At 42.1% G+C, this 14,100-nt stretch overlaps 1 protein-coding gene across 2 annotated transcripts in view; it reads left to right on the top strand.

Annotated features, from left to right (window-relative positions):
- The window catches only part of NPEPPS (aminopeptidase puromycin sensitive), a gene marked incomplete at both ends in the record, with an annotated part of 127,421 nt that extends 116,890 nt beyond the window's left edge, over positions 1 to 10,531 (top strand). For both annotated transcript variants that reach the window (XM_080712325.1, XM_080712324.1), the window contains 4 exons: positions 4,926 to 5,033; positions 6,020 to 6,175; positions 6,444 to 6,491; positions 10,379 to 10,531. In XM_080712325.1, coding sequence (XP_080568451.1) covers positions 4,926 to 5,033; positions 6,020 to 6,175; positions 6,444 to 6,491; positions 10,379 to 10,531 — 465 coding nt within the window. The remainder of the gene's footprint in view (positions 1 to 4,925; positions 5,034 to 6,019; positions 6,176 to 6,443; positions 6,492 to 10,378) is intronic.
- Positions 10,532 to 14,100: the final 3,569 nt, after the last annotated feature.

Genomic DNA, 14,100 nt, shown 5'->3' with positions numbered 1-14,100 from the left:
GGTCTCACTAAGTTGCAGAGGGCCTAAGTAGCTGAGGTGGTCTGTGAAACACAATCCTCCTGTCTCAGCCTCCTGAATGCTGGGATTACAAGCATGTGCCACCACGCCCGGCTTTAAACACAAATCTTTTATATTATAAAAATGAAATAGCAAGAAAAACCTTGCCTCAAAATAAAAATACCATTCTTATTTGAAATATGGTGTTAGAGTGCCATCTAGTGGAGTTGTGTATAACGGCTCTCTCAGAAGAAACACTTCCTGAACTCTAGAGTTCAGTCCTTGAATATTGGAGCCGACCTTAGGAATCTGAAATTGGTGATACACACCTATAATTGGGAAGCTTAGCTGGTAGAAACATGGATTCAAGGCCAACTCCAGCAATTTAGAAAGAACATCATCAACTTAGTGAGACTCTGTTTCTAAATAAAATACAGATAGGGGCCGCCCACTCTCAAGCTGGCCCGCAGTCTACCTTGAACATGCATCCTCACTTTTCCTTAATAAACATCTGCCTTTGCTCTGGGGGAAAAAAAAAAAAAGAACAACTGGGCTGGGGCATAGCTCAGATGTAGAATGCCCCTGAGTTCTATCCCCAGTAAAGGAAGGGAGGGAGGAAGGGACCTTAGAAGTCTGTCTCTCAGCCCCCACCCCCACCCCATGTGTCTGTGTGTGTGTGTGTGTGTGTGTGTGTGTGTGTGTGTGTGTGTGTGTGTGTGGATTAAACCCAAGGGCAGGGTCTAACTAGGTTGCTAGAATCTCACTAAGATGCTGAGACTGTCCTAAAACCTGTAATCCTCCCATCTTACCCTCTCAAGTACCTGGATTACAGGCATGTACCACCATGTCTAGTGTCCCCCTTATTTTATAGATGGAGAAACTGGGACCTGGAGAAGGTTAGGAGTTAGTCAAGATGATAGAGCTAATTAGAGAAACATCTGGGACTATAACTCAGATCTTTCCAATGTTTCACCTGTTATACTGATAGAGTACATGCCTAGCATGCCAGAGGTCCTGGGTTCCATCCCCAGCACCATTAAAAAAATTAAAAAGTACGATCTGGGCTGTATCTCATATATATTCAGTGTTTGTGTGTGGGTGGGTGGGTGTGTTACACACTCGTGTAATCCCAGCATTTGTGAGGTTTAGACAGGAGAATCTTGGTTTGCAGACAGCCTCAGCCATTAGTGAGGCCCTTTGCAACTCAGTGATACCCTGTTTCAAAATAAAGAATAAAAAATCGTGCTGAGGATGTAGCTCGGAGGTAGAATGCCCTTGGGTTCCATCCCGAGTACCACAAGGAAATTAAAAAAAAAAACCCAGAACCTTCTGCATGCTAGACTAACACTATACAATTATGCTATATCACCAGTCCCTGCAGTCTTTACTTCTTAAAATACACCAGGTGTCAGGGCCGGGTGTGGTGGCACATGCTTGTAATCCCAACATTCGGGAGGCTGAGACCGGAGGATTGCGGTTCGTGAACAGCCTCAGCTACTTAGTGAGGCCCTCTGCAACTCAGTGAGGCTGGTTTCAAACTAAAGAATAAAAAATAGGGCAGGGGGTGTAGCTCGGAGGTCGAATGCCCCTGTGTTCCATCCCCAGACCTGCAAAAAAAAAAAAAAAAAAAAAACATCAGATGTGGTGGCATACACTTGTAATCCCAGTACCTATGAGGCTGAAACAGGAGGATCACAGGTTCAGGACAGCCTCAGCAATGTAGCAACTTGTAACAACCTAGTGAGATCCTGATTCAAAACAAAAAATAAAATAACTTAGAGCTAGGGTATAGCACAGAGGTAAAATTCTCCTGGGTTCACTCTTTAGTACTATACACACACAAAAAAAAACCCCAATGTTTTGTTTCTAATTACGAAAATAAGATTTTATATATGGTAGATTTATTTTATATATGGTAGATTTTTCATATGGTAGATTTATAGACTAGAAGAGTTAAGAAGAGGAACTGTCATTTAAAAATTGAAAGCTGGGAGCCCAGTGTGTTGGCACACGTTCATAATCCCAGCATTTGGGAGGCTGAGACAGGTGGATCTTGGTTTGAGGACAGTTTCAGCTACTACTTAGTGAGGCCCTTTGCAGCTCAGTGAGACCCTGTTTCAAAAATGAAGAATAAAAAATCGGGCTGGGGGTGAAGCTTGGAGGTAGAATGTTCCTGGGTTCCATCACCAGTACTGCAAAGAAAAGAAGAAAAGAAAAAGAGAAAGAAAGCCAGGCATGGTGGCACATGCTTATAATCCCATCATTTGGGAAGCTGAGACAGGAGGATCAAGGTTCAGGGACAGTCTCAGCTACTTAGTGAGGCCCTTTGCAACTCTGTGAGACCTTGTTTCAAAATAAAGAATATAAAATAAGGCTGGGGGTGTAGCTTGGGGATAGAATGCCCCTGGGTCCCATTCCCAGTACTACATAAAATAAAATAAAATAAATAAAATAAAGAACTGAAGAAGAAAAAGAAGGCAGGCATGGTGGCACATGGTTGTAATCCCAGGACTTGGGAAGCTGAGACAGGAGGATTGAGGTTCTCATCCAGCCTCAGCTACTTAGTGAGGCCCTCTGCAACTTAGTAAGACCTTGTTTTAAAATAAAGAGTAAACTGGGCGTGGTGGCACACGCTTGTAATCCCAGCATTTGGGAGGCTGAGATGGGGATCACAGTTTGTGGCCAGCCTCAGCTACTTAGCTACTTAGTGAGGCCCCTTTGCAACTCAGTGAGATGAGGTCCTGTTTCAAAATAAAGAATAAAAAATAGGGCTGGGGGTGTAGCTCAGAGGTAGAATGCTCCTGGGTTCTACTCCCAGTACCACAAAAAAATTAATAATAATAAGCCGGGCGTGGTGGCGCATGCTTGTAATACCAGCAGTCGGGAGGCTGAGACCGGAGGATTGCGGTTCGCTGACAGCCTCAGCTACTTAGGCCCTTCGCAACTCAGTGAGACCCCGTTTCAAAATAAAGAATAAAAAATTGGGCAGGGATTGTAGCTCGGAGGTCAAATGCCTCTGGGTTCCAGCCCCAGACCCACAACAACAACAACAACAATAAAAATGGTAATAATAATATTAATACTTAAAAAAAAAAAAAGGCTGGGGTTGTAGCTAGGAGGGGCAAGGTTCCTGGGTTCCATCCTCAGTACTGCACCAAAAAATAGTGATGAAGCTAGGTATGGTGGTGTACTTTGTAATCCCCGTACTTGGGAGGCTGAGACAGGAGGATCACTTAGGTTCAAAGCCAGCCTCAGCTACTTATGAAGCCCTCTGCAATTCAATGAGATCCTGTGTTCAAGTAAAGAATAAAAAATGGGGCTGGGGATGTAGCTCATAAGTAGAATGCCTTGGGTTCAATCCCCAATACCACTAATAAATAAATAATAAAAATTGGAAAAAAGGCTCTATTTTTAAATTCTTTATTGTTATTTATTTATTTATTTATTTATTTAGTGGTACTGGGGTGGAACCCAGAGGCTTTCTTCCCAGCCCTATTTTTTATATTGTATTTAGAAACAGGGTCTCACTCAGTTGCTGAGAGCCTCACTAAGTAGCTGAGGCTGGCTTTGAACCTGCGCAATCCTCCTGTCTCAGCCTCCCAAGCGCAGGGATTACAAGCGTGCGCCACCACAGCCGGCTTCTTTATTGTTTTAACATAAGGGCATTCTACTTCTTAGCCACGGCCTAGCACTTTTTTTTTTTTTTTAACTAGGTACTGGGGATGGAACCCAGGGACTTTCTACCTCCAAGCTACACTCCCATACTTATATTTTATTTGGAAACAGGATCTCACTAAATTGCCAGGAGCCTCACTAAGTATCTGAGGCTGGCTTTGAACCTGTGCGATCCTCCTGTCTCAGCCTCCCATGTACTGGGATTACAAGAGTACAACACCACACCTAGTTTCATCACTTTTTTTTTTTTTTTTTTTTTTTTTTTTGTGTGTGTGTGTGGTACTGGGGATGGAACCCAGGGACATTGTACCTACCAGCTACAACCCTAGCCCTTTTAAGTCTTTTTATTTTTTTGAAACAGCATCTCACTGAGTTGCAAAGGGCCTCACTAAGCAGCTGAAGCTGTCTGCAAACCCTGGTCCTCCTGTCTCAGCCTCCCTAATGCTGGGATTACAAGCATGTGCCACCATGCCTGGCATCACTTTTTTTTTTTAAACTGGAGATTAAAGCCAGAGGCAACTGGGTGTGGTGATGCAGGTTTATAATACCAATACTTGGGAGGCTGAGACAGGAGGATTGGTCAGTCTCAGGTTCACAGCCAGCCTCAGCTACTTAGTGAGGCCCTCTGCAACTTAGTGAGACCCTGTTTCAAAGTAAAGGATAAAAAAAAAAAAGCTGGGCGTGGTGGCGCACGCTTGTAATCCCCGCACTTGGGAGGCTGAGACAGGAGGATCGCATGCGTTCAAAGCCAGCCTCAGCTACTGAATGAGGCTCTCAGCAACTTAGTGAGACCCTGTTTCCAAATAAAATATAAAAAAGGTCTGGGAGTATAGCCTGGAGGTAGAAAGCCTCTGGGTTCCACCCCCAGTACCACCAAATAAAAATAGAGCTGGAGGTATAACTCATGCCCCTGGGTTCAATCCCAAGTAGAGGGCAGGAGGAGCCCGGAGCACTCACCTCTAAGCTCCACTCTTAGTTCTTTTTTTCAAAACAAAGTGCTGAATTGCTGAACCTGCAGTCCTCCATTCTCCGCCTCCCAGATGTTGGGATTCAATAAAGACCTGTTCTGTCGCACCCAGCTACTTTTCTATTCATTGATTTAAAGAAGGTAGATTTATGGGGAGTGCTGAGTAATTTTTTTTGAACAGGGGGTGTTAAGCCAGATGAGTTTGGCAGTCTCTAGCTTGAGTTACTTAGTGTCATAGAACTTTGAGAGAAAGCTAATCATCCCTGTCTTTATTTTCTCCCTATAGCTTCACAAACAAGCAGATATGCAAGAAGAGAAAAATCGAATTGAAAGAGTCCTTGGGGCTACTCTTTTGCCTGAACTGATTCAAAAAGTCCTCACGTTTGCACTTTCAGTAAGTTACAAGGAAAATGCTTTTAGAGGAAACTGTTACCCACTCAACTGATCTGTGGCAAGTGTCACTAATCAGTACCCTCTTGACCCGCTTTTACCCTAAACCAAAGCTTTCTCTTCACTGGAATGACGTGTTTTTGTTTTTGTTTTTGATTTTTGCAGGTCTGGGGATGGGACCCAGGGACATTTGCCCTCCAATCTACAGCCCCTGCCCTATTTTTTATTGGGGTTTTTTTTTTTTTTTTTTGGTGGTACTGGGGTTCCTGGAAACCCTTCTACCTCCGGGCTACACTCCCAGACCTATTTTATATTTTTATTTAGAAACAGGGTCTCCTAAGCCAGCGCACAGCTGACTTTGAACCTGCACAATCCTCCTGTCTCCGCCTCCCAAGCGCGAGGATTACAAGCGTGCGCCACCACGCCCGGCTTTTATTCTTTATTTTGAAACCGGTCTCACTGAGTTGCAGAGGGCTGTCCGCGAACTGCGATCCTCCAGTCTCAGCCTCCTTAATGTTGGGATTACAAGTGTGCGCCACCACACCCGGCTAGGAATGAGTTTTTGTTTTTGTTTTTGTTTTTTACTTCAGTTATCTCCCATTAGTGGTGAGAATCAGAACTTGAAGAGGGAAGAGGAAACAAATCCTCCTCTAGAACTCTAGAATTGGGTCTGTGGAGACAAGGACTCTTGTAAACTGGACAGCTGACTTACCCTTTTGCCTACTTTGTGTCTTTTTTTTCTTTATCCTCTTAGGATCCTGAGCAAATATTTGATGATTAGCCTGTTTGTTTGTACCTGTCTCAATGCCTCATTCTCAAATTTACAGATGTTTAGAATTATCCTTTGCTGGAAGCTTCTGGTGTCACTTATTCCTAAAACAGTAAATGTCTTCAATGTGGTTACTCAAGAATTTCAATAGTATGTTATATTTTCTGGCACCAGAAAATATTTTGGATATGCCAGATTTTTAGTTCTCTTTCTTATTTTAGGAAGAGGTACGTCCACAGGACACTGTATCAGTAATTGGTGGAGTAGCCGGGGGCAGCAAGCATGGAAGAAAAGCTGCATGGAAATTCATAAAGGACAACTGGGAAGAGCTTTATAATCGATACCAGGGAGGATTCTTAATATCTAGACTAATAAAGGTATGTGAAAGTCTTTTGATTAGTTAGCTTACCATGGATGTTATTGAATGATAACAGTGATTTACTAGACCTGTAGGATATGGTCTTTGCTAAACAAATTTCTCAAATAGTTATTGTTGTCATTTAAGGGCTCTGCATCCCTCATCCTACACCTTCTATAATAAGCCAAAGTTTGGGAGAGAAGAGAATACTTTGTTTTTAGAGTAAATGGAAGCATATTCCTGGTCTTCTTTGGTTTCACTTATTATTTAAAACTTTTTTTTTCCAGCTATCAGTTGAGGGATTTGCTATTGATAAAATGGCTGGAGAAGTTAAGGTAAGGAAAGTACTATTAACTATACTACTTTTCAACCTAAAACAGAAACTAACCTAGTTTTGGGGGTTTTTTTTTTTTGTTTGTTTGTTTGCTTTGCAGTACTGGAGATGGAACCCAGGGGCATTCTACCCCTGAGCTACACCCCAGCCCTATTTTTTATTCTTTATTTTGAAACAGGGTCTCACTGAGTTGCAAAGGGCCTCACTAAGTAGCTGAGGCCTTCCTCGAACTGCGATCCTCTGTCTCAGCCTCCCAAATGCTGGGATTACAAGCATGCACCACCATACTCAGACTCAGCTACCTAGTTTTAATTATAGAGTGTTAGGATAATATGCTTTAGTGTTTCATTATTTTTTCTTAGAGAACAACAGGTTAGATTGTATCTTCATTGTCTAAAGAATTTAGGGTTGAAATCATCTTTGAGAGTGTTGAAATATAAAGACTAGGGTCTCTCAGCCTTTATAAAGGTTGATCATCAGTTTAGTGTGGACCTGGTAAAGGTTCATTTGGAGGACAAATTTATACTAATTAGGAAACTCTTAACTTTAAGCTTTCCATTGCATTTAGTTGCTGAATATTTTTATAAACAGATTATCAGAGCCAGGCATGGTGACTCACACCTGTAATTCCTGTCCTTGGGAGGCTGAGACAGGATGATTGCAGGTTCGGAGCCAGCCTCTGTAGCTTAGTGAGGCTCTCAGCAACTTAGTCCTTGTCTCCAAAGAAACACAATAAATTAGGGCTGGGGGTATAGCTCAAATATAGAATGCACCTGGGTTCAATCCCCAGCACCACAAAGTGGGGGGGGGGCTATCAGGATGAATTTGGAAGTTCTGGGAGCTATATATAGTTTAATTGACTCTAAGCCATTGTTAGAAGTTTTTTTCATTTGTTTTTTCATTACTGGGGATGGAACCCAGGGGGCCTTTTACACTCTGAGCCACACCCCCAGCCCCATTTTTTTTTTCTTTATTTTGAAACAGGGCCTCACTAAGTAGCTGAGGCTGTCCTCAAACTCCAATCCTCCTGTCTCAGCCTCCCAAATGCTGGGGTTACAAGCGTGTGCCACCATATTGTAAATCTGAGCCAGGTGTGGCGGCACTTGCCGGTAATCCTGTTTTTAGAGAGGCTGAGACTAGAGGATCACAGATTCAAGACAAGTCTCAGCAATTTAGCAAGGCTCTCAGCAACTTAATGAGACCCTCTTTCAAGATAAAAAATAAAAAGGGCTTAGGTGTGTAGCTCAAAGATAGAATGCTCCTGGGTTCAATCCCCAGTACCACCAAAAAAAAAAAAAAGAATTTGCTCTCGCCAGTTATGGTGGCACACACTTATAATCCCAGAACTTGGAAGAATGAAACAAGAGGATCACAGATTCATAGCCAGCCTCGTCTACTCAGTGAGGCCCTCTGCAACTTAGGAGACCCTGTTTGAAAATAAAGAATAAAAAAATAAGGCTGGGGGTGTAACTTGAAGATAGAATGTCCCCTGGGTTCAATCCCCGATACTGAAAAAAAAGAAAAGGAAAAGGAAAGCCAGGCATGGTGGCACATTCCTGTAATTGCAGTACTTGGGAGACTGAGACCTGAGGATTGAAGATTAGAGGATAACCCCAGCAATTTAGCTGTTTAATACTCTGTTTCAAAATTTAAAAAATAGTGCTGGGGTATAGTTCCAAAATAGAATGTCCCTGGGTTCAATCCCTCAATCCCTCATAACACACACACACACACACACACACACACACACACACACACACACGAATTTTCTAAGATATGAAAGCCCTCAGTTGGTTTATTAAACAAGGGAGTGACATGATCTGATAATGTAAAAATATCAATCTGAGCCTTCCATGGTGGCACACATTTATAATCCCGTACTTGGGAGGCCAAGACAGGAAGATCACAGGTTTGAGGACAGCCTCAGCAAGTATTGTGATTCTCATCAACCTAGTAAGACACTGTTTCAAAATAAAAATAAAATCAGGCTGGAAGTATAGCTGGGAAGTAAAATGCTCCTGAGTTCAAGTCCTGCTACCCTCCAATAAAAAATCTCAAAATGATTTTAATGTCGTTTGTTGAGATGGAACTGGAGGAATACTTGTATCTAACACAGGCCCTGACAACCTAACCATGATTTGGAGCTTTGGAGCAGGAGCCATTATCTTCTAGGTAAATAAGGCTATTAATTTCTAGCCAGGCTAGACTAAATCTGATGATACAGTCATCTTCTCTTTTCTACCTGTGATAACTTAGAGGAAAGGCCCCCTCACTTTACAGGTTGGTATTTAAGAGCTGGTTTGTTTTCTGTGAAACCAAGTGTACTTCATTAGAAAATAATTTATTCAAGCCGGGTGTGATGGCACACACTTTTTTTTTTGGGGGGTGGTACTGGTGTTCCTGGAAACCCTTCTACCTCCGGGTTACACTCCCAGACCTATTTTATACTTTTTAATTTAGAAACAGGGTCCCTTAACCCAGCACGGCTGGCTTCAAACCTGCGTGATCCTCCTGAAAAATCCTATAAAAAAATAGGAGCTGGATATGGTGGCACACACATGTAATCCCAGCACTTAGGAAGTTGAGACTAGAAGATTGCAGTTCAAGGATACCCTCAGCTACTTAGGCCCTTTGCAACTCAGTGAGATCCTGTTTCAAAATAAAATATTAAAAAAAAAGGGCTGGGGGTGTAGCTTGGAGAATGTAGAATGCCCCAAGGCTCCATTCCCGGTATTGCCAAAAAAAAAAAAAATTTTTTTTTTTTATAACCATTTAAGATTCACCATGGAGCCAGGCATGGTGGTGCATGCTTATAATTCTAGCATTCAGGAGGCTGAGAACAGAGGATCGGTTTGCAGTCAGCCTCAGCTACTTAGTGAGGCCTTTGCAACTCAGTGAGAGCCTGTTTCAAAATAGAGAATAAAAAAATAGGCTGGGTGTGGTGGCGCACGCTTGTAATCCCCGCGCTTGGGAGGCAGAGACAGGAGGATCGCGCAGGTTCGAAGCCAGCCACGTGCGCTGGCTTAGGAGACCCTGTTTCCAAATAAAAATGTAAAAATAGGTCTGGGAGTGTAGCCTGGAGGTAGAAGGGCTTCCAGGAACCCCAGTACCACCAAAAAAAAAAAAAAAAAAAAAGCCAGGCATGGAGGCACATGGTTGTAATCCAAGCATTTGGGAGGCTGAAACAGGCAGATTGTGGTTCGCGGACAGCCTCAGCTACTTAGGCCCTTCCCAACTCAGTAAGACCCTATTTCAAAATAAAGAATAAAAATAGGGCTGGGGGTGGAGTTTGGAGGTAGAATGCCCCTGAGTTCCATCCCCAGTACTGCAAAAAGAAAAGAAAAAAGAAATAATTTATTCAATCTTGAATCAGGTATTGTAATAATTATAATAAACTTAGAAAGCCAGCCGTGTTGGCTCACACTTGTAATCCCAGCATTTGGGAGGCTGAGACAGGAGGATCCGGGTTCTCAGCCAGCCTCAACTACTTAGTGAGAGGCCCTTGCAACTCAATGAGACCCTGTTTCAGAATACAGAATTAAAAAATAGGGGTGGGGTTTGAGTATTTAAGTTGTGGAATAAGTATTTTTTCATAGCTGAGAAAACTGAGACAGCAGTTAATTTACTCAAAATGACAGGCTAGTACCTTAACCTGTCTCTTTATTATTAACCCCTGATTAGGTTTTATGAATTTAATATTTGGGAGAATTCTTATACTTAGGACCACGGAGTTGCTTGTAGCCTGAGGACTGCAGTGGTCAGTTCTCATGCCTGAAGCTTATGGGTTCTATATGTAGGCAAGTGGGGTTTTTTTTCTTTCTTTACAGCTAGTGATACTGACTTCATATTGCTAGTAGTGAATCTGCATTCTGGATTGTCTCATACCAGGCTTTCTTCGAGAGTCACCCGGCTCCTTCAGCTGAGCGGACCATCCAGCAGTGTTGTGAAAATATCCTGCTGAATGCTGCTTGGCTAAAGCGAGATGCTGAGAGCATCCACGAGTACCTCCTTCAGCGAAAAGCCTCTCCACCCGCAGTGTGAACCCTGAGCGGTACGCACTCCACCACCATGGTTCTGCCGCTCCGCTGCAGGGGTGAGGTGGAGCTATCACAGCTGATTCATATGCCAAGAATTTGGAGTCTCCTTTCAAACCAGTGGGGGTTGGACAATGAATGTAGTTAACTGGTTCCTGCTCACACTCCAGAATTAAATTCTATTGAAAAAGGAAAATCAGCAATTCAGCAAAAAAATAAAAATAAGAAATAAAAATGTAAATATGATAGTAATAAAATAGAGCATAACGAAACTGTGAAACTTCCTGAAGCCTTGTCAGTGGTTAAAAGTATTTAACACTCTCCTGTTAATGACAGATGTTCTGTTTCTATAACCTACCCAAAGGAAAGCAGGCTTCTGGGGAAGAGGATTTTTATGAAGTGGGCTCTGTGAATAGCCCACAAGCCCAGGATAGTGTCCATTGCTGGGAATGGCTAAAACACGAAAGGCTGATGGTATAACAGGTCTGAGTCTGTGCAAAATTCCAAGTGGTTTTTTGTTTTTTGTTTTGGCATGGGGACTAACCAGGAAAATCTCTTTTCCTGTATAACTCAATCTGAACCAAGGATTGTAGTTTTTCTCCTTGCCTCCATTCTGTGTGATTCCTTGGCCAAAAAAAGAAAAAAAAAAAAAAAAAAAAAAAAAAACCAAGAAAAAGAAAAAAAAAAAGCCCTTCCCCACTCTGGGTTTTTCCTCTCTTAATTCTACCCAGTCCCCACCCCCAGTGTCCTTCTTAGAGGTAAAGAAATAATAACGAAACATCTTTCATAGCCACATTAAATAAGAAAAACTGATATACATTATTTTTTTTCTTTTTTAAAATGACTTTTTAAGAACCCCAAAATGTCTATAGGTGAGAAAATAGAAAAAAAAAAAAAAAAAAAAAAAAGAACTTTAGCCAGGCCTTTCTGAAGGAGTTATTCTGCTGAAAATGGTCTTTATGGACTGTCAGGCCAAGTGTTGACCCTCTTCATGACAGTATCAACTCAATTCTGGCTTCTCCTGGTTCATTTTGTTCGTGGAAGAAGCCAGTGGTGACTGCTACAAGGCCTCATCGTGGTAATTGGTATCAAAGCAAAGACTGTAAGCCTGTGTGTGCCACTCTCTGCTTTAACAGTATATCCTACTAACAAGCCTCACCTATCTAATCCAGTGAGTTTGACCCTACACCTCATCCCCTTCCTCTTTCCCTGCCTTTTTTTTTTTTCCATTTTCTTTTCTTTTTCTTAGAAAACATTTTTGTGTTATTAACAGAAATCCATATTTGGTGTGGCTTAACTGTATTTCAGAAGGTCATCAGATTGTGAGACTGCTTCCTTGAAACATTTTTGTGCTATTGTTTTAAAAAATAATAATTAAAAAACAGTTGGCGTTAATAAAAATGTCAATGTGAAATTGATGTTCTGATTTATTTTATTCATTAATAAAATGAAAAGTAAAGCCAAGCATGGTGGCGTATACTTGTAATCCCCGTGCTTGGGAGGCTGAGACAGGAGGATCACGCAGGTTCAAAGCCAGCCTCAGCTGGTTTAAGAGACCCTGTTTCCAAATAAAATATAAAATAGGTCTGGGAGTGTAGCCCGGAGGTAGAAGGCCCCTGGGTTTCATCCCCAGTACCGCCAAAATAAATAAATAAATAAATAAATAAATAAATAAATAAATAAATAAAATAAACTGAAGTTTCCTGTGACTCAGTAGGATTATAAAAAGTTTTAGGAGCTGGGTGTGGTGGCACACATGCTTGTAATCCCAGCATTTGGGAGGCTAAAACAGGAAGATCAAAATTCGCAGACAGCCTCAGATAATTAGGCCCTTAGCAACTCAGTGAGACCCTGTTTCAAAAAAAAAACAGACTCAAAAATAACTCTGGGGGTGTAGGTTGGAGGCAGAATGCCCCTGGGTTCTACCCTTAGTACTGCAAAAAAGTAAAAAAAAAATAAAAAAATAAGGACCCAGGCGTGGTGGTATACACTTGTAATCCTAGTAATTGAGAAGCTGAAACGGGAGGATTCTGAGTCCGTGGCCAGGGTCAGCTCTTTAGTGAGTCCCTCAGCAACTTAGTGAGACCCTATTTCAAAATAAAGAAAAAATAGGACTGAAGGTGTAGGTTGGAGGTAGAATGCCCTTTAATTAAATCCCTAGGACCTCAAAAATAAAAATAGTTACAATCGGGTTGGGGATATAACTCAGGTAAAATACCCAGGGGTTTAATCCTCAGTACCACACACACACACACACACACACACACACACACACAAAAAGTAGGTGGAGGTATAGCTTGGAAGTAAAATCCCCCTGGGTTCAATCCCTAATACCAAAAATTAAATTGAGCCAGGCATGGTGGCACATTCCTGTAATTTCAGTACTTGGGAAATTGAGACAGGAGGATTTCAGGTTCAAGGACAGCCTAAAGAACTCAATGAGATTCTCATCAACCTAGTGAGACCCTGTTTCAAAATTTGTTATTTCATTATTTTTGTGCTACTGGGCATTGAACCCTGGGACATTCTATCTCTGAGCTACATCCCTAGCCCTTTTTAATTTTTTTTTATAAACAGGATCTTTCTAGATTGATGAGCGTCTCACTACTTGCTGAGACCATCCTCACACCTGCAACCCTTCTGTCTCAACCTCCCAAATACTGGGATTACAAGCATGCACCACCACACCCAGCTAATTTTTTCTTTTTTCTTTTCTGGTACTGGTGAAGAAACCCAGGGGCATTCTACCTCCAAACTACACCCCAGCCTTATATTTTTTTTTATTCTTTATTATGAAACAGAGTCTCACTGAGTTGCAAAGGGCCTCACTAAGCATCTGAGGCTATCCATGAACCAAACCGTGATACTTACAGCTAATTTTTTTTTCAATTTGATACAGTATCACTAAGTTTTTGAGGGCCTCACTAAATTGCTGAGGGTGGCCAAGAACCTGCAGTCCTTCTGTCTCAGCCGCCCAATTACTGGAATTACAGGCATGCGCCTACAGGTCTTTTGCCTTTTGAAGCTCAGTGTGCCAGCTAGGACCTGCCACTCACCATGAACTTGTGAACAACGAATGGATATTTGAAGTGTTTCTTCCTTGTTTAGAATCATTGGCTCATGGAGTTTCCCACCCTGACTGCCTAATATATATGCCTGTTTGGTGGAACATTCACATTCAAGGCATATGGCCTTAAGCTCCTGGCCCAATAAGATTTTTTATGACACTAGGAACATTATACCATTGAGTTACACCCCAACCCTATTTTATTTTTTAAATTTAGTTAGAGTCTCACTAAGTCACCCAGGCTATGATCCTCGTGCCTCAGCCTCCCAGGTACTGGGATTACAGGTGTGACCCACCATGCCTAGCTTCAGTGAGTTTTAAAGGGCCTACATATTGTCTGGCATGGTGGCGCACGCTTGTAATCACAGCATTTGGGAGGCTGAGACCGGAAGATTGCTGTTTGGGGACAGCCTCAGCTACTTAGGCCCACTGCAACTTAGTGAGACCCTGTTTCAAAATAAAGAATAAAGAGTCGGGCGTGGTGGCGCATGCTTGTAATCCCAGCATTC

The sequence above is a fragment of the Muscardinus avellanarius genome, assembly GCF_963383645.1.
Source record: "Muscardinus avellanarius genome assembly, chromosome: 16".
NCBI lineage: Eukaryota > Metazoa > Chordata > Mammalia > Rodentia > Gliridae > Muscardinus > Muscardinus avellanarius.
Note: the sequence above shows the minus strand (reverse complement) of the source record. Positions and strands in the feature narration are given on the sequence as shown.